The 18,797-nt window shown below is 35.1% G+C and overlaps 1 protein-coding gene across 1 annotated transcript; it reads right to left on the bottom strand.

Annotated features, from left to right (window-relative positions):
- Window positions 1-4,799: 4,799 nt before the first annotated feature.
- LOC100031716 (EH domain-containing protein 1-like) lies at window positions 4,800-12,992 on the bottom strand. The gene is made up of 2 exons (XM_056818882.1): window positions 11,577-12,992; window positions 4,800-5,910 (listed from the first exon to the last, which is right to left on the bottom strand). Exon 1 carries the CDS (start codon window positions 12,846-12,848, stop codon window positions 11,601-11,603), a length of 1,248 nt encoding a protein of 415 aa, XP_056674860.1. The 5' UTR covers window positions 12,849-12,992; the 3' UTR covers window positions 4,800-5,910; window positions 11,577-11,600.
- Window positions 12,993-18,797: the final 5,805 nt, after the last annotated feature.

The raw sequence follows: 18,797 nt of genomic DNA on the forward strand, positions 1-18,797 counted from the left end.
AGGTCCGAATGATCTCGGGTTCTGGCTTTTGAGGGGAGCCGTACCTTTTGAACCGGGTCCAGGTCTAGGAGGAGGGTTCCCAGGGTCTGTGCTGTTGATCGTTTTGAATTTCGGCGCCTTAGGAGCTTATAGTTTGAGATAGGTCGGGAAGGGTTTTCTGGAGATCTGAGCTTTAGCTTTCTCTAAGCCGCCATCTTCCCTATGTTACTTTTAATTACAATTAAAATCCTACCTTCTACAGGAAGCTTTTCCAATCCCTCATTTCTATTTCCTTTTCATTGTTAATTATTTCCTATTTCCCTTATATAGTTTGCTCATTTAATTGCTAATTGTCTTCCCCATTTGATTGGGAGTTCCATGTGCACAGGAATTACCTTTCAGCACTTTTGTAACCCTAACATATCTGGCTCATAGTAGATGCTTAATAAGAATCCTTGGAACTTGACTTGTAGGTACTTTTCCAGAGCATCATCATCATAGTTTTATTCAATTAATTGTAGGTTACATAGTAAGCACTTACCTGAACCTTCAGTGTTTCCAGTTTATAGAACAAGAAAAGGATTCTAGAGGGCATCTTTGGACATTCAAATCTATGGAAGGGTAAGATGACTTAAAAAACAACAAAAATAAACTTGACTAAGAATAAACAAAAAATAGTTATTCAGCAGAAAACAGAATCTATGATATAGTATAGAACTAAAAATTCTCTTAGTCTTCCAAAGGAAATAAGCAGAATAAGGAAAATTAATGAACCTCTCTGAAGATCACTAAAGCAATATAATTCACAAATCAAAGAAACTACAGGAGTGGAACAGATCTTCATTCCACACTGAATTCCAGCAGGTTTAAAATGTTTCCTTGATTTCCCTTTGTGTAGTAATAAAAACAAATTAGGCCCATGGTGCTTTTATTGATTCAATGCTTAATGGAACTGCCACTTTTCAAAAGGATTTTTGTATAGGTGTCCAATTAAGTATTCACTTGGATGGAGGGTAACTGCCAGGCTGCATGTAACCTTACACTAGACCACTTGTTTTATGTTTCCTGCCATGAGACAGCACTTATCTGATTACCTATGGCAATGCAAACTAGTCTTAGAGATCAAAACCATCTTTCAAGATTTTTGCTAAAGGTTAAAACCAATGGTCATCACCTTACAAATCACATCTGGGAATACAATACATTTTTTTTAAACCCTGGCCTTCTGGCTTAGAAGCAGTGTATTGATTTAAGGCAGACGAGCAATAAGGGCTAATCAATGGGGGTTGAGTGACTTACCCAGGGTCACACAGCTAGGAAGTGTCTGAGGTCAGATTTGAATCCAGCAACTCCCATTTCCAGACCTAGCTCTCTATCCACGGAGTCATCTAGCTGCCCCTACAAGACACTTTAAAACATTATATTTCATTAAAGTGAGCCACCAAATTATATTCAGTGGAGGTTTTTCTCTCCTTCAGCAGCAGAGAAATGAAAATTCTTGTTAACATGAAAACATGGACTGGGATTGCTTTTATATGGTGATGCATCCATCTATCATTTCAGGTTGGAGTCCCATTTCTGCTAATATTTTTTTTTAATATATTTTATTTGATCATTTCCAAGCATTATTCGTTAAAGACATAGATCATTTTCTTTTCCTCCCCCCCACCCCCCATAGCCGACGCGTAAGTCCACTGGGCATTAGATGTTTTCTTGATTTGAACCCATTGCTTTGTTGATAGTATTTGCATTAGAGTGTTCATTTAAAGTCTATCCTCTGTCATGTCCCCTCAACCTCTGTATTCAGGCAGTTGCTTTTTCTCGGTGTTTCCACTCCCATAGTTTATCCTTTGCTTATGAATGGTGTTTTTTTTCTCCTGGATCCCTGAAAGTTGTTCAGGGACATTACACCGCCCCTAATGGAGAAGTCCATTACGTTCGATTATACCACAGTCTGCTAATATTTAATCAAGAAATGAATGGAAAGATAAATTATTTGATCCCAAGAATTTCAAACAACTTGGTTTTTGTTGGGACAGTGGGGGCCTAATATGCTGTAAGTCAATTCATCCTAATTAAATGCAACAGTTTACATTGGAGAGATGTTAAGTTAACTATTAAAAATTTCAGGATTGTACTTCAACCATATTCCTTATTATTGCCATAGATAAGATAGTCTCAGCTCCTTTAAACATATTACACATTAGTGGTTAGATACCTTCCAAAAGGGATGGTAAAATCTCAATAGATGTCTTCCATAGATTAAAAAAGTGCCTAAAAAGTACTGGTAAGAGATGAGATAAGGAATCAAGAGAGTGATTCAAGAGGAGAGGAGGAGGAAGTTGAGGTTCTAAGCTTCCTATTTGAAAATTTTGAAATAATGAGAAAGTGGGTAATACAGATTTATGCTGAGGACATTGAAAATTTAAAAAAAAATTGTATTTTAAAGTTTGTTTTTACAGTTAAATGGTGCAGTGGAGTACCCAGGCTGGATTCAGGAAGATAAGAATTCAAACCCAGTCTTAGACATTTTGCTAGCTCTGTCCAAGGTGAGTCACATAATCCTGTTTAACTCAGTTTTTTCATCTGTAAAATGAGTCAGAGAAGGAAAAGCAAATTACTCTAGTATCTGTCAAGAAAACCCTAAATGGCATTACAGAGGGTCTGAAATGACTGAACTTAAGGTTTGTTAAGCACTTTACAAGTAATTTGCTTTATCTTCACAACAATTCTGGCAGGTAGGTGTGATTATTGTCATCATTTAACGATGAAGAAACTGAGGCAAATGGTAGGGTTTGGTAGGGTGTTGAGGGTCTGAGGCAGGATTTGAATTTACATCTTCCTAATTACATGTGCTACATTCCTTACACTGTGCCATCTAGCTGTCTAAAAGGACCAAAATGTTAATGGCTGAGTGAAGGAAATGGTTTCTTTGCCTTTAAGAAATGTTCATTAGGAGATAGTGGCGTTTGGTACCCAATTCACAGAAATCGAGGTGAGGTGGGGGCCCCATTCATGAACACGAAAAGAAAAAGGTTATGAGCCTGGGTGAAGAAGAAAGATTAAATTGGGTTTAATTAGTCCAAGAAGATAACCTCTGAGAGTCTCCAAACCCATGTAAATGGGATCCTCTCCTCCTAGGTGGAAGATAAGGCGTGGCCTGTGCGTGGTCTGCGTAAGGGGCGGGGCGGAATTGGCTAGCGCCTTCCTGAGGACAGCGGAAAGCACAGGTCGGAAGGAAAATGAAAATCTTTTCTTTCTCCTGCCTCTGCGTCTCCCTTTTGTAGGCTACGCAGAGCAGGACCTTGCCCTCCACCAATGAGGAGATAGCCCCAGGCTAGTGAATTTTGGGACGGAGGTACAGAGGGAAGTTGTGAAGTTAACAGATCTGAGGCATTCAGGGGTACCAGACATTTATAAAAAATCTGGAGATCCAAACAGTAGTGCTGCCTTGTATTCGTTTTATGATTGGCACTGACTAAATACGTGTTCTCTAGGGAATGATTTAACATGGGAATCAGATTTGCGTTGACTCAGTAGAGTACTGTACACTAAGTAGAGAGAGAGCTCCTGCTTGCCCTTGTGGACCCTCAGCTTTAGTGTTGTCTTTGGCATTAGATTGTAAAATGCATGAGGATAGCCATTTAGTTTTTCAAATTTCTATCTCCAGGTCTTAGCACCGTGCTCTGCACATAGCAGGTGCTTAATCAATGTTTAATAAGAATTTAATGGAAGACAAACACATAAAAGAAAAAAAGAAAAATAAGCACCTTAGTAGCAAAATTTTATGTGTATTTAAATGCCAGAGGCATTTAATATTGTGGTGCTAACTTACATTTGTAAAGCACTTTTCTGTTGAAATGGTTTCTTTCTAGCAACAGAGGAGAAACTAATTAAAAAAAAAAAAGCAAATCATAGTGGATAAAAAAGAGAAATCATTTGACTCAGGAAATTCTGGACTGAAGTCCTGCCTGAAGTTTCCATATGGAACTTTCTACATTTAAAAAGGCAGAAAAATGGAGAAAAAAGAATAAATAAAGGGGCGAAGGGGGGGGGGGGCAGAAAGGAAAACTGGAGGAAGATGTGATGTCGGTCCTATATTAAAGGTGAGAACGTTGGAACTCAGGAAGTGAAATGACTTCTATAATGTAGTAGAGCCAGTAAGGGCCAGGAATCCAATGCAGATGAGCCCTCTGGTAAATCCTCCTTCTGATATACAATGGAGAAAAAGTGGGAAATAGAGGGATGACTGAAGATGCAAGAGTTTGGTATACAGTTAATTTGTCTTCCTTTAATATAGGAATTAAGTTTTGAGTAGAGATATGAAATTGAGGAAAGGGCATATGTATATTTGTGAAAGCTCAGAGGTAAGGTCAAACTAGTCATTTTTAAGTGAAAAATATAACAATTGGTTTAAAAATGTTTCCATATGTTAATTTCAATTAAGAATTATTCTGTGCAATATTTCATCTTTCAAAGAAAAAAGAAACTGTCATCTGGGAATTTGAGGACTCTACTTTTCTCTTACAACTTCTCTAGACCTTGGTTTCCTAATCTTTTCTATTCCTGAAATGAACTACAGGATTTCTCTGCAGCTCTGTATCAACTGGTTTATGATTCAACTCTTCTAAAATCTTTTGAGTTTCCAATTCCACAATAGGACATGTAGTACTTATTGAATAGAAATGTAGAATATCATATTCATCGGGACCATTGAAAATTATAAGGCCTTACAGCAATTATAATTTCAGGGTTATCTATTTATTGAATCCAAATATATTGGCTAGTAGCTAGGAAAAAGGAAGTTTCTGAAATCACTATTTAGTCAACAACCATTTCAATATTTTATTTTTAATTATTTTAACAAAAATCAATATTCTCTCCTTTCTACCATTTCCCCACTAGAAATAAACAAATAAAAGCAAATCCTTTGTAAAAAATAAACATAGCCAAGCAAAAAGAATAATTTGGAATCCGTTACCTCTTAGGAAATAGATAGTATGCTTTATTATCAGTACTGTGGAATCAGTCTGTCATTAATGAGAGTTCTTACAGCTTTCAGTTGTTTGTCTTTACAATTCCAATCACCTAGTTCTATTCATTTCATTCTTCAATTTATTAAAAAAATATTCAAAACTGTTTATTTTATAATATTGATGTTATAATTTTTTTTCTTCTAGAAAGTAGTTTGGCCACTTCCCATTTGCTGGAAACCCCTTTATTTTCCAGTTCTTTTTTTTCCCTTTTTCTATAGAAAGAGATGCCGTATTTTTGTTATTGTTGTTTTGCTTTTCAAATAGAAAGCTTTTTCTTTCTTTAATTTCTTTTGGGTATAGACCTAACAGTGGTATAATATAGCTGAATCAAAGGTGTTTATTTTTTGTGTGTATAATCCCAAATTGCTTTCCAGAATTCTTGTACTCATTCTTAGGTCCATCAATATGTCAGTTTCACTTTTTTTGTCATCTTTGCCAATCTGATGGATGTAGAAACTCAGACTTGTTTCACTTTTAATTTCTCTAATTACTAGTAATTTGGAACATATTTTTCATATAGCCAGTCGAGATTTCTTCTCTTGAAAACTTCTTATTAATATACTTAAAACAATTTATCCATATGAATCAGTTTCTTACATGTTTTTATGAAAGATACATGCTGCAGAAATTTCCCTCACTCCCTTTTAATTGTTTTCATTTCAATCTTAGATTTATTGGGTTTATTTGTGGGAAAAAACGCCTTTTTTAAAAAAAATTATATAACAAAAATTATTCTTTTATCTTTTGGATTCCTCTCCTTTGTTTGGTTATGAATTGTTCTTGTATCCATATAACTGTTCCATATTTCTTTTATTTTTTTAATCATGTGAACTTTTATATTCTAGATCATGTATCCATTTGGAGTTTATCTTGGTATAAGATGTAAGATGGTGATCTGCTTAAAAACAGAGAGATTGATCAATATTAAGTACACATCACACAGAAGCAAACAAATCTAATATTAGTGTTTGAAAAACACAAAATTCCATCAATTAGGATAAAGGATAACTATTTTATAAAAACTGCTGGAAAACTGGGCTGCAATATGGAAGAAATATGATTTAGACAATTACATATTAAAAAGTGTTATTTTTGTTATTCAGACATGTCCAACTTTTCATGATCTCACAGGCCAAAGCTATCCGTGGAGTTTTCTTGTCAAAGATACTGAGGTGGTTTGCTATTTCCTGATCCAGCGAATCCTTTTGTCAGGCAATCAGAGGGTACACAACTTTCCTAGTTACACAGTAAGGCAGGGTCTGGGGCCAGATTTAAACTCAGGTCTTCTGGACTCCAGTCTCAGTGCTCTTAAACACAGTATCATGGCTGCTTCTCAATGTTATCATAAAGTATAAATGTAGCTCTATGGATTATTAATTCTGCTCTGAGTTATGGTACAAGGTGTGCTGACTTTGTGGAGTCACAGAACTGATGCAAATCCTGCCTCCACACTTTACTGCCTGTATAACTTTGGGCAAATCCCTTAACATCTCCAGGGCTCAGTTTCTTCAGCTTTTAAATGAGGAGGTTGATTTTAGTGATTTGAGTCCCTTTGAACCTTAGGTTCTACCACATCAATCCTATGTACTTGTACCAACAATTTCAAAAGGAGAGTTACTGTCAATGTTCCTGAACCTTGATATTCTGTGTAGAGGAAATAGAATTTCCTGTGCAGTCGGATGCCATAATCTAGCCTTTCAGTCAGAGAAAGGATATTTATGGGGCAATATTATAAATAATAGACTGTCAATTTGAACTTATATGGAAACCTAGGAGAGTTCCTGAGAAGTCTGTCCCTTAGGGTGAGATAGGGTAGGTAAAAGAAGATCACTCACATTATTTCTGCAACCTGGAGAAATAGCAAGATACTAAAGCCATATAATGAGGAAGCATAAGGCCTATACTTTGAGTCCTACTATCATGATTTGGATAGTGAAGATATGGGGTAATGGAATTGTCTGTCAAGGATAAGGAAGCTCTGAGTTCAAAACTAGCATCAGTCTGTGTGATCTTGGAAGAATCCCTTAGTCTCCGCCTATCTAATTTTCTTCATCTGTAAAATGGGGAAAACAATAGTACCTCTGTGAGAATAAAATATTTATAAAACTTAAATCACTATCTAAATACTAGCTATGATTATACTGTACCATATTTATAATTGTTACCATGAGTGTTTATACTGGAGGTAGATACCCTGTTCTTCAAATTGTTTAAATCCCAGAGAGAAGTGTTATTCAGAGATTTGTAAAATATTAAATTCCAAGTGAAGTTATAATCAGCCAAAGATGATCAGACATTTTAGGGTTTATCATTGAAATTGGACATAATTTGTATGATCCCAGAGCTTAGGGGGTCCAATTAGTACGTGTAAACATGTACTAGTTCATATGATTGCCTACCTCTCTCTATTTCTTTTCCTCTTTTTGTCTCCCTTTTAGTATACATACAAGTTTGTTTTTATGTTTTTAAAAAAATAATTATGAGGGAATCTGAAATAAATTATTTAACTAACCTAATATCTGAATGTTTTCTGAAATTCTCTATCAAAAAATTTATTCAAGTTGGCACAAATCTGTTAACATGAATTGTCAAACTTCCGAACTATTACTCTCACAAAAACACAGTGGCAAAGAACAGATTGTACCAAAGCACAAAATATAGTGCATATATGTTTCCTCTTTACATTCTCATATCACATAGTCCCCTTTGTTTGACTTAGGAAAAACCCTGAAATAGATGTTTGTTTAAGATACTATTGTGCTAAAAAACATTTATTCTTGATGACAAATCTAATATAAATTAGATTAGAATAAAGCATATTAACGATGCTAACACTGAATTATAGTCCTTCTCAAGAAAAGCTCGATAAATTTCATCATCACTTACGAATTTATATGTTGCTAAGAAAGGCTACATGGTGTAGTGTAGAGTGGGCTAGAAGACCTAAATTACTCTGTCACTTAAACTCCCTTGGCCTTAGTTTCCTCATTTTTTAAATGAGGACATTATACCTGTTGCATTTATCTCATGAGAGTATTGTAAACTTAAAAGGGATAATGGATATAAAGTGTTATGTGCATATATATTATTATTCAAATAATTTCCCAACACTAGCCAACCTCCAGTGACTTGTCCTCTCCTTATGTTTATAGAACATAAGCTACTATATTTTTCTAATTGAAATGTTGAACAAATGTAGTTCATGACAATTAAAAAAACAAAAAAGTTTCACTCACTTTTCTCACTATATAACTTGTATATGGAGCACAGGAAAACTTACTATTTGGGGCTGGGTTGTGAGGGAGATGGCAGTTCATAGAATTTAGAGTATCAGCATAGCATAAAAAAAATGCCTTTCCCTACATATATCACTTAGGGTAGAAATCCCAAGAAACAGTTGTTTGGAAAAGAAGGCCTGGAAAATTTTAAAAGATTTTACCAAGTTGTCCTTTTAAGGACTAATGTGAAAACTTTACACTTCTTTGTATAGTCATTTAATACAGTTTAGTTTTCTTGCCTGATTCTCATTTCCTTCATTCACTCTTAAAAATAATATTTCATTGATAGTTTATGACAATTTATACTCAGCCTTCCCACATCTCCCCCAGCTTCCTTGACCTTTGTATCTATATCATTTCAGTATCTAGGAACTCTTTAGTTTCTATTTATCTGGTTTCTCTTTAGACATAGCACAGCTCAGTTTCTAAACTTCCATACAAATTCATTCAACCCTTTTCTCCTTTGGCCATTAAAAGAAAAGTGTCTATGTTTATGTGTCTGGCCTGGTTCTTCATTAAGTTAGATCTCAAATGTAAGGGCCTTCTCTCCCCTTTATTTCTATCTTTACAGAGCCTTGTGTTATAAAATAATCATAGCTAACATTTATATAACCCCTACTGTGTGCCAGGTACTGTGTTAATAATTTACAAATAGCATCTGTTCTGATCTTCAGAATAACCCTAGCAGGAGGTAAGTGCTATTATTATTCCCATTTTAGAGATAAGGAAACTGAGGTAAAAAGATATTAAGTAACTTATCCAGGGTTACATCATTGTTCATATCTGGGTAATTTAAATTAAAGTTTTCTTTACTGCAGGACTACTGTTCTATTCACTGTTCTACCCAGCTACCTTAATAAGCTCTACATTAATAGTATAGAGGGAAAAGTTGTTTTTGTTAGTTTTATTAACCACTGTATTTTTAAAACTCATTTTTCACTAGTATATTAAAATAATAGATTTAAAATCTTTTCTTCTAGAATCCTCGATTTTTGTTTTTAATTTAAAAATCAAATACAATCTATGTTGGCCACAGTAATAAATTCACATTACCAACATTATGGTGTTAATTTTTAAATTTAAAAAATCCAGGACCTTGAGGAAATAATTTCAAAACAATGTGGCATTATAAAGACAGCAATGGGTTTACCACTAATAGCATCAGGTTACACTTTTTTCCTTTATATAAGTATGCCAAACCTAAAGTTTCCTTTTTGGTAAAATGAATTGCAATAGATGGTCTCTAAGCCACTACAGGTTTCCTCCTTTGCCCCAATCTAAAAATTTACATTTACTTTTTGCGTTGTTCAGAGAGGTTTGTATAAAATGATTTACCATTCAGCTAACTGCTTTTTTGCTGCCAAATTTTAGAATACCAGATTCTAAAACCATGAAAATCAGTCATAGAATTAGATGGAGAAGGGACCTTTAACCCCATTTAGTTCATCCTCCTCATTGTAGGACTGCTAGGGGCTGCAATGGAGAGAGGGCTTTGGACATAGAGTCAGGAAAACCTGAGTTCAAATTTAGCCTCAGTCACTGATGAGCTTTGTGACCCTGGGCAAGTCATGTAATGCCTGACTTAGTTTCTCCATATGTCAAATAAAGATAATACCTCCCAGCATTGTGGTGAATATAAAATGAGATACATGTAAAGTGCCTTGCAAACTTTTAATTGCTATATTCTCCTTGCTGTTATTACAAACAAATAAACTAATATCCCATAGAGGTTAAATAACTCACCAATGTTTCAAAGCCAAGATCTGAACCCAGTGCTCCTGATCTAAAAAAAATGACTGTTGTTACCATTTCACCATACTCCTATTGAAAGTGATCTAATTGTATAAACTGTCCATAGTGCTGCTTCTTTTTCCAAGTTTAGGAAGAGCAAAAAGCTTGACACAATTACAGGGTAGTTTCCAGTGGCTGTTTAAGAGGTGAATCATTAATTGTGCTTTCCTTTTAGACTTCAATCAGAAGTCATGATATTTTCATGTACAAGAACAGATCTAATAAAACCTAAAATATTAAAATTTTACTAATTTAAGATGAAATAAAATTAATGAAATGTTTTTCATCATTGTGAATAAATTTCAAGGTCTGAAATCAGGACCCCGATTTTAATACCCCTCAAAAATAGGAGAAATTCCCCATTTTTGTCTAAAGCTTTTTTTTTGTGTTTGCTGAAAACAGAGCCATCTCTATATGGCCTTCAATGCTTTACAAAGACTGTGCGAAACTCCTTCCAGTTTGTCAATGGGATGGTCAAGCTGCCTCCCAGGATCAGAAAGGAAACAAAGGCTTTAATTGTGCTTGCAAACAGTGGTGCATATAGCCACAAGACTTGACTGGGAATAATATCTTACTTTGTTTTATGAGACCCCCATCATATTCTCTCAACACTGTCATATGATCACCAGCATGCTGAATGAGTTAGAAATGGCATTTGGCTCTTGGTTTGAACCAATTACTTGCACACTTCAAGAGGGATAGATAGAGCTTGAAATATGACTAGAGACCTAGTCAGACAATAAACAGAATTCATCCTTAGTTTGGGGAACAGAGGGGTTTGTTAAAAGAGTAGGGCTAGTAGTGAATGTTCAGATTTAGAATATCTGGACTAACACCCTCGCTTGCCTCTCTACTGTTTTCTGTAGCCTCCGTTGTATCCTTTGCTCTGTGTAGCCAAATGACCTCCAAACCCTGTAAATAGCACACAGAGCTCTCTCCTCCCTTCTCTGTGTAGACTATTATCCTTTCATCTTGAAAGGTCACTGGATATCAATTGAAGAAATATACTACTTAGCTCTGAACATCTTCTTTGTTTGAAGTGATCTCCCTGTTTGTTTTATAAATGGTGTCCTGTCCCCAAATAAATGGAAAATTAGGTAATCATCTTTCTTTTAGTCTTTAAACTGGAGATCATCACATGAGAAAAAGAAGCTAATGATAAATTAAGCTTGAATTGTTTCAAAATGCATATTATAGGTGTTCTATAGGGAGTTGAGACTATTAGAAAAATCATACTTATCACTATATAATGATAGAGCATTCAGAAAAAAATATATCAAGTAAAGTAACATGATACCAAGACAAAATATTTGCATGAAAGGAGAATGTGTATATTCACAGTACTCTTATCACCACAAAAATCTCTTGTGGGACCTTTGGAAATAAACAGTGGGAAAGAACATGTAACCTTTTCTGACTTAGGGAAGAGAAATACAGTAGTTTGCTCTGTTTATCCATCTATCTATTTATCTTTCTATGTCTACCCCCTCACCGTGGTCATCGGTAAAGGACCCATTCATGATCTCTGAACAATACTAGCAGCTGCTTCTGTGGCAGCAATCGCAGCTACTGTAGCAGCCTCTTCTTCTCTCATCAAATACATCAAACGAGTTATATCTTTTGACAGCATGTCTTCCAATGTATCAAAGAGCTTGGGTTTCAGATTCTGGAACTTGGTGAAGTCTTGGGAAACTAGTATTTCTTGCATTTTCTGGACATTTGGGAAGTCTCCAGAAGAAATATGATAATCTCGTTGAACTTTAAGGAAGATCTCTTGTAGGTTGGTGATCAATTCCCTTTTTTTGTTCTCCTTCCCAAATAAGGGCAACTCTTTCTTGAGGGTGGCGATGATGTAGCCATGGACCCTGGCCAACCTGGCTCGTTTGATCAGGTCATTCATTTTCCTAACAGTACTATAATGGGGCAGCTGCTGAATGTCCTTATAGAGATCCAAAGCCTCTGCTTCAAAAAGCTTGCTGTTTTCATCATTCACATAGGGCTCTGACCAGAAGGAACCTATATACACCCTCATCACCTCGGGGGTATTAATGATCTTGCCCAAGGACCACATGAGGGCCCCATAGACCCGCATCAGTTGCTGAGTTCCCACCTGGTCAGATTTGTTTAGCACTACTCGCATTTTATCTTCATTGTTCTTGATAGATTTGATTGCCTGGGACAGTTCATCGGATATGTCCAATTTATGAGCATCAAAAAGCAGGATGATAAGATCTACCCGCTGGGCAAACCACTCGAGCACTGCTGAGAAGTCATAACCTCTACTGAGCCGTTGTTTCTCACCAGCAAGAATTCCAGGGGTGTCAATGATGCTGATACTGTCCAGAAACTCATTGGGTATCTGGACCAAATTGAAGCGATTGAGAAAGGCATTGCCAAATCTGGTGAGATTGCGGAAGGGGAAGCGTCGGTCTACCACAGCCACGTTTCCTGGCATCACGTTCTCCACTTCACCATGCATGAGGACAATGAAGGCATCAGTAGTGGGCTCGGGTCCAATGCGCATGCACGGGAATGTCTGCTCGATGAGGTGACTGATGAAGGTTGTCTTCCCTGTGCTGTACTGGCCCATCAGAAGCACCATGGGCCGGTTATCGAAGTCTGCGTCCGTGAGTGGAGGCGAGTGGAACCTACCAAACTGATACATCTCTTCCAGTGGCAGCAGCTTTTCCAAGTACAGTTTACTCAATCTCTGAGCCACTGATAAAAAAAGATAGGAACCCTTGTGTCCTTTTGTCTTACTCATTCAGCTAATCATAACTTTGAGGCCAGACGGCCTCCTTGATAGTGGAACTCGGTTGGTGCCTGGAAATGGAGCAGCAACGGTGAGACCAAAGCGACACTGGAAGCTATGGCGCCAGTTATGGCTACTGCTCTGGCTACCAGTGTTTCCCCCACCACAGTGCGCATGCCCTTGCCCCGCCCACACTCTGCCCTTGCCCCCTCTCTCCCTTTTATGAGGGAGCGCTTTATTTGTGTGAATTCGTAGAGGAGGGAAGCCAAGTTTTTAGCTTTTTCTTTCTGCCTCTGGGACTTAACGGCTTGGCATATCATAAGAGCCTAATAATTTTTTTCTTCACTGATTGATTAATCAGTGAAAAATCCAGTACATTTGTATTTAATAAAAATATGTCAGTAGTCATTTATTAAGTACCTACTATTTGTCAAGCACTATGCTAAGCCCTAAGGATACAAAGGAAAGAAAGGGAGTCCCTACTGTCAAGAAGCTCACAGACTAATCAGGAACAAAATGTGAAATAAAATAAAAACACAAAACAACTATGTACAAATAAGGTATCTACAAGATAAATTTGTAATGATCAACAGAGATAAAAAAGACAGTTAAGGGTGGAAGTTGGAGTAGAATAGGAGGTTTGAGCTGGGACTTAAAGAAAGCCAGGGAAGCCAGGAAAGCAGAGATGGAAGGGAGAGTATTCCAGGCATGGGAAACCTTCCCAACCAATGTAAAAGCAAAATTTAGAAAGAAAAAAAATGTTTGGGCATGAACTCATATATTCTAGGGATTTTTACTTTAAAAGACTTAGCGGATGTATCCACTAATTACCTACTAATAAATTTCAATAAGCCATTGCCTCCTTTTTGCTTGAAAATTATGTAAATCCTTTGAAATTTAGGAAAATGTATCTTTTATCTTGTATTGGAAACCAAAATACCCAGGGAAACTCTTAATTCCAGATATAATCATAATTATGCCCATTTATTTTTTATAATTCACTTCATGCATCCATGTTCTTCATGTATTTTAATAAATGCCTAAGCAGTATTATAAAATACATAAAGTACATAAAATAGTTATGAGTATATGATTCTGTACATTTTTATTTTAAAAACACATTGGTTACAGAGAACTTGTGTGGTCATATGTCAAGAAAATAACACATAACCAAAATATTTTCCAAGTGTGCACATGTTTAATAAAGATTGTTCTTTGCAGTTTGAGGCACTATTTACAGAACCTGCAGCTGTTTACAGTGAAGTAAGGTAATAGATTTTACACCTATAAACATAATTGACCTCAACATAGGAAATGAATCTTCAAATTTTACTTTTTTAATAATAAGAACAAATTCAAGCAAAAACATGTCAACAGAGAAATTGAATCCTATGAATTTGTTGTAGAGATTTATGATGGCAATTTAGGATTAAATGTTATCCACCAGAAATTACAGAAGGAAGGATTGTTATTAAGGATCCCCTGACACATTGGTCAATGAAGAAAACAGGAAAATAATGGAAACCATGAGATATCACTCAAGTTTATGAAAACTTAGCCCTCTTAAATACCTAGATAAAATTATATATCAGAAGTGTGCTATCTTTCATAAACTAACATGAGACAAATCTCCATACTACAAATATAATAAAATCCTTGAGAATTCAACAAACTAATAGAAAAAATATTATCACTGATAAAAGTATCATTCACAATCTCCTAGACTTTGATTGATTACCAAGTTGACAAATACTTTTAATAAATGTAGCCACACTGAATATTTATAGTTACAGGAAATGCAAAGTTTTGGGTTTTTGTTGTTATTGTTTTTGAAGTGGAGAGACTTAGTGGAATAAAGCAAAATTTTGTGGCAATGAAATTACCTATATATCATCCACATTATTTTGTTCTCTACAAGAGTAGTCAGTCCCAAAGAAATTTTCAGTGAGCCTACTATAGATAGTGAACTTCTATCCTAATAGTTTTATTAAATAATCAAAAAATTCCTTTTTAACTCTTTAATAATCAAAATAATATTAAATATATAATAAATAGCAGGAGTATAACTTAATCCAGGAATACTTCTTTCTGAATAGTATTAAAAAAGATGAGAAAATGAGGTGTTCTTCAGTCATTTCAATCATGTCTGACTCTTCGTGACCCTATTTCAAATTTTCTTGGCATAGATACTAGAGTGGTTTGCCATTTTCATTTCTATTTCATTTAAAAATGAGGAAACCGAGGCAAATGGATAAGTGGCTTGCCCAGGATCAAAAAAGTATCTGAGGCCAGTTTTGAACTCAGGTATTCCTGACGCTAGGGCCAGTGGATAGAGTGCTGGATTTTCACTGTAGAATTGAAGGATCCATCATTTCATTAGAATCACTCCTTTCCCAATGCAGATTTCAACTCTGGTATTAATTAATAGATGATTGTTTAATCCAGAATTTTGATCCCCATACACTGCCCTGCTGTTGCTGCTGAATTCATCTAAATATATCTAATTTGGTACTTTAGGCAGTAGAAATCCATTCTATCAGTAGAATCCCTGAAACATTCTAGATGAATAGAACCTGTGCCCTACAGAACCCAAGAAGAGCTCTGCAAGGGAGATAGAATAAAACTCTTGTGGGAGAATGAAATTATTAATAATACTTTTCAATTTACCCTATGATTATGGAACAGGATTAAAAAAACCTCCTAATTAAAACAAAAAAAATAAAGTAATGCATTTGACATCCTTTCCAAAAATTCTGCTATTATAAAATGTATGTGCAACATGCATGCACACACATACACCTGTCAGATATGAATGAATAAAATAGGCAAATTGATGAGGAATATAGGGGCCATGGTTTTGCTGTTTTTCACTTAGATGTTATTTCTATGCCACTTCATTTTCATGTGTGGGGAAAGATGGACATCTTTCTTTGTAAATGGTATGTCAATCAACTCACTATCTCTATTATTTGGAAAATTTAAATCATCTTTCTTTAGCCACCACTTTCATATATATTTCTTCTACAAATATTAGAATGTATATACTTGTCAGCAGGCACTTTAATGTTACTGTTTCTAAAGTAAGTTCCTAACACAACTCTTGATAAATAGCATTGCTTATTTTATTAGTATTATTAATTTGTACACAGTCTTGGTATTCACATGCATCTTATGTTTGTTTTATTTTTTGACAGGCTCCTCAAAATGGTTGCACATGAATAAAATACCAATAAGTGATGTATAAGGAATCAAAATGGATTTTCTAACCCCAAATTAGATAATTTTCTGGGACCATAGTCTTTAAAGAATTACTGGACAGGAACAGTAAAAAGAATATTCAGTACGGGACATTCTGGCTGACATTTATTGACTTATTTAATGGTTATTATTTATGGAGTAAAAAAAGCTGTCAGTCTTTCTAGTTATTGAACCTCAAAGGATAGAGCAGAAAGCCTGACAGTTTTCCTTGTAGAACTGAAGATGTTCTAAGATGTTGGTAGAAAGCAGGTGACCAAAGACTTGGCATAAGCAATTCAATGCTGATGGAGTTGGGAGATTTTTCTTTCAACTGAGACAACACATGATATATCAAGAAAAGAGCAAAAGAGAGCAGTGTGACATCATCACCTAAGACATCAACATTTCTACTATGTAAACAGGTATGATTTTACCCAAAAACTTTCTTTAAAACTCTAAACTTAATAATTATTTATTATACTCTTCTATTCTATTACGCTATTCATAGTCTTGTTGTCTTTGAACTATAGAAGATGATATAAATATTTTAATAAAATTATAAATGCCAAATGCATAAGACCATTACAAACCAAGAGTGAATGTGGCATTAATGACTGAGAGGATTGAGTAAAGGCTTCAGAAAGGGAAATAGAATTTATTTGGGCCCTTAATGGTTGAAATTCAACAGATAGAGATGAATGAATTGAAATTAAGGAGATAAATTCAATGGAAGAAGAATGAGTGCAAAGGGAAGAGGATAGGGCATATTTGAAAATAAGAAAGTTATATACTATTTAAAATTAATATTACCTCAATATTTTATCAATATTAATTAAGTTTATAATAATTTCCTTTCCATTGACATAATGACAAATTCCTTTCTAAGTTCTGGAAACTATTTTATGTCTTTAATTGTGTAGTATATTTAAAGTACAGCTAAATTTTGTTTTACTGTGAGAACAGCACAGTCTCTCCTTTTAGTAAATGGGATCATCTAGGGAACATATCCAAAATCAAAGTATGTACATATGAATAGACCCACTAGTCACCTTTTTAAGGCCCTAGTATCTTAGAATAGCTAAATCTAATTTTTGCTTTTAAAAAACTGGCCCTATGATTTGACAATATTTTAATTTAATTCTGCATGCACTACTTAATTGGTAATCCTTATAAAAGCAAGCTAAATGTCAAGAGCTATGGTAGTCTTTTTTTCTCCACAGGAAGCCAGGAGAAAATTCAGCCCACGCCTTCCTTTAATTCTTTTGTTCCTAGGGTCCTAAATGATGTGCAAACTGACACAACAACACTGCTGGTTCTGTGAAACTAATGTGTAATTTGACAAACCTTCTATCCTAAAATTTTCCTTTTTCAGCTCCTTCCTGTTTCCATTCAAATTAAGAATAGCTCCAGGTCCAGGATGTAACAGATTGGCCCTTACTGAATTATGCCCAATATTCACTATCATGTATAATTCAAGAGTAGGAAGTAAAACTACTATCTGGAAGATGTAACTTTGACATGAAATTTAAATCAGCTAATTATAGTCTTTCAAATATGCACGTAAAGTTCTTAAAAATGAAAAAAGTCTACATCACAAAATGTAAGGAAAGGGAGAAGAGGGGAATACAAGAATATAGTTGAGAGTTCTCTTAGACAAACAGAACAAGGTAAAAAGGAAAGTTAATATAAGGGAAAGAGATATGTATAGATTGAAAATCAAATCTTTATTAAAGCAGGATTTATTCAAACATCAAAAGTAAATCTATAGAATATAATTAGTATATCCATATATATGATAATAGAAGAAAAGCATACTCTTAGCAATATTTGCAAATTAAGGGAATAAACATTTTTTAATTGCATCATAACAAAACTAATGGATAGTCTTGCATTTTTCACAATGTGTTCTTCCAAAAGCCTGCCACCCAGTTCCAACTCAATAAGATATCAACTGACAATATCCTCCACCAAGGAAACTCCCACCAGATTGAAGCATTCTCTCTATGGAATAAAGTTACTGACCCTAGGGCAAGTCACTGTTTTTAGCAGCTTGTGAATGCTGCTATCTGTTCCAAATGAAACCTTTCATGGGGTCATATACATGACAGGAAGAATTTAAACATTCCTTGTTTTCATCCCAAAAGGTTCTTGTCTTTATTTAGAACCTTTCAAAGGTCCCCATTCCCTGAGGAGGTATCCCATTCCAATTTGGCCACAGAGTCTATTAGACTTTCACAGTGTTGGGAGTGGGGGGAATCTATTAAAAAAAAAAAGGAGCCTTTTGATGAAAGCTTTCTAATAATCTAATAATTCAGGTCCTCATATTCCAAGAAAGGTGCTTTCTTTGATTTTACTAGACAATCTTTTTGTAGATCTTGGCAGTGAAAGGATAGAGAACCAAAACAAACCTCCAACCCCTTTAGGAGTACCCTGAGATTTGGAAACATATAGGCAAAATAATGGCAAGAAGTGATGCCAAAAAAGTCAATTCTCTTTTTAATTGTGTTCTTTTTTTTTCCCCCTGTAGTACAGAAATAATATTTCAAAGTCCTGAGCTTCTAAACACACTGAAGTCAGTCTCTCCTATATTGAACATAACAATGATATAACAGATAGAATTTAAGACTCTTGTTTTAGACAAGTAACAAAATGAGGAATTTTAAAATTTGGTTTTAGGTCTTATTCCATTTAAACTCATTTAGTGATTGGCCAACTTTAGTAATA

Source organism: Monodelphis domestica, chromosome 2, assembly GCF_027887165.1.
Source record: "Monodelphis domestica isolate mMonDom1 chromosome 2, mMonDom1.pri, whole genome shotgun sequence".
NCBI classification, from domain to species: Eukaryota; Metazoa; Chordata; class Mammalia; order Didelphimorphia; family Didelphidae; genus Monodelphis; species Monodelphis domestica.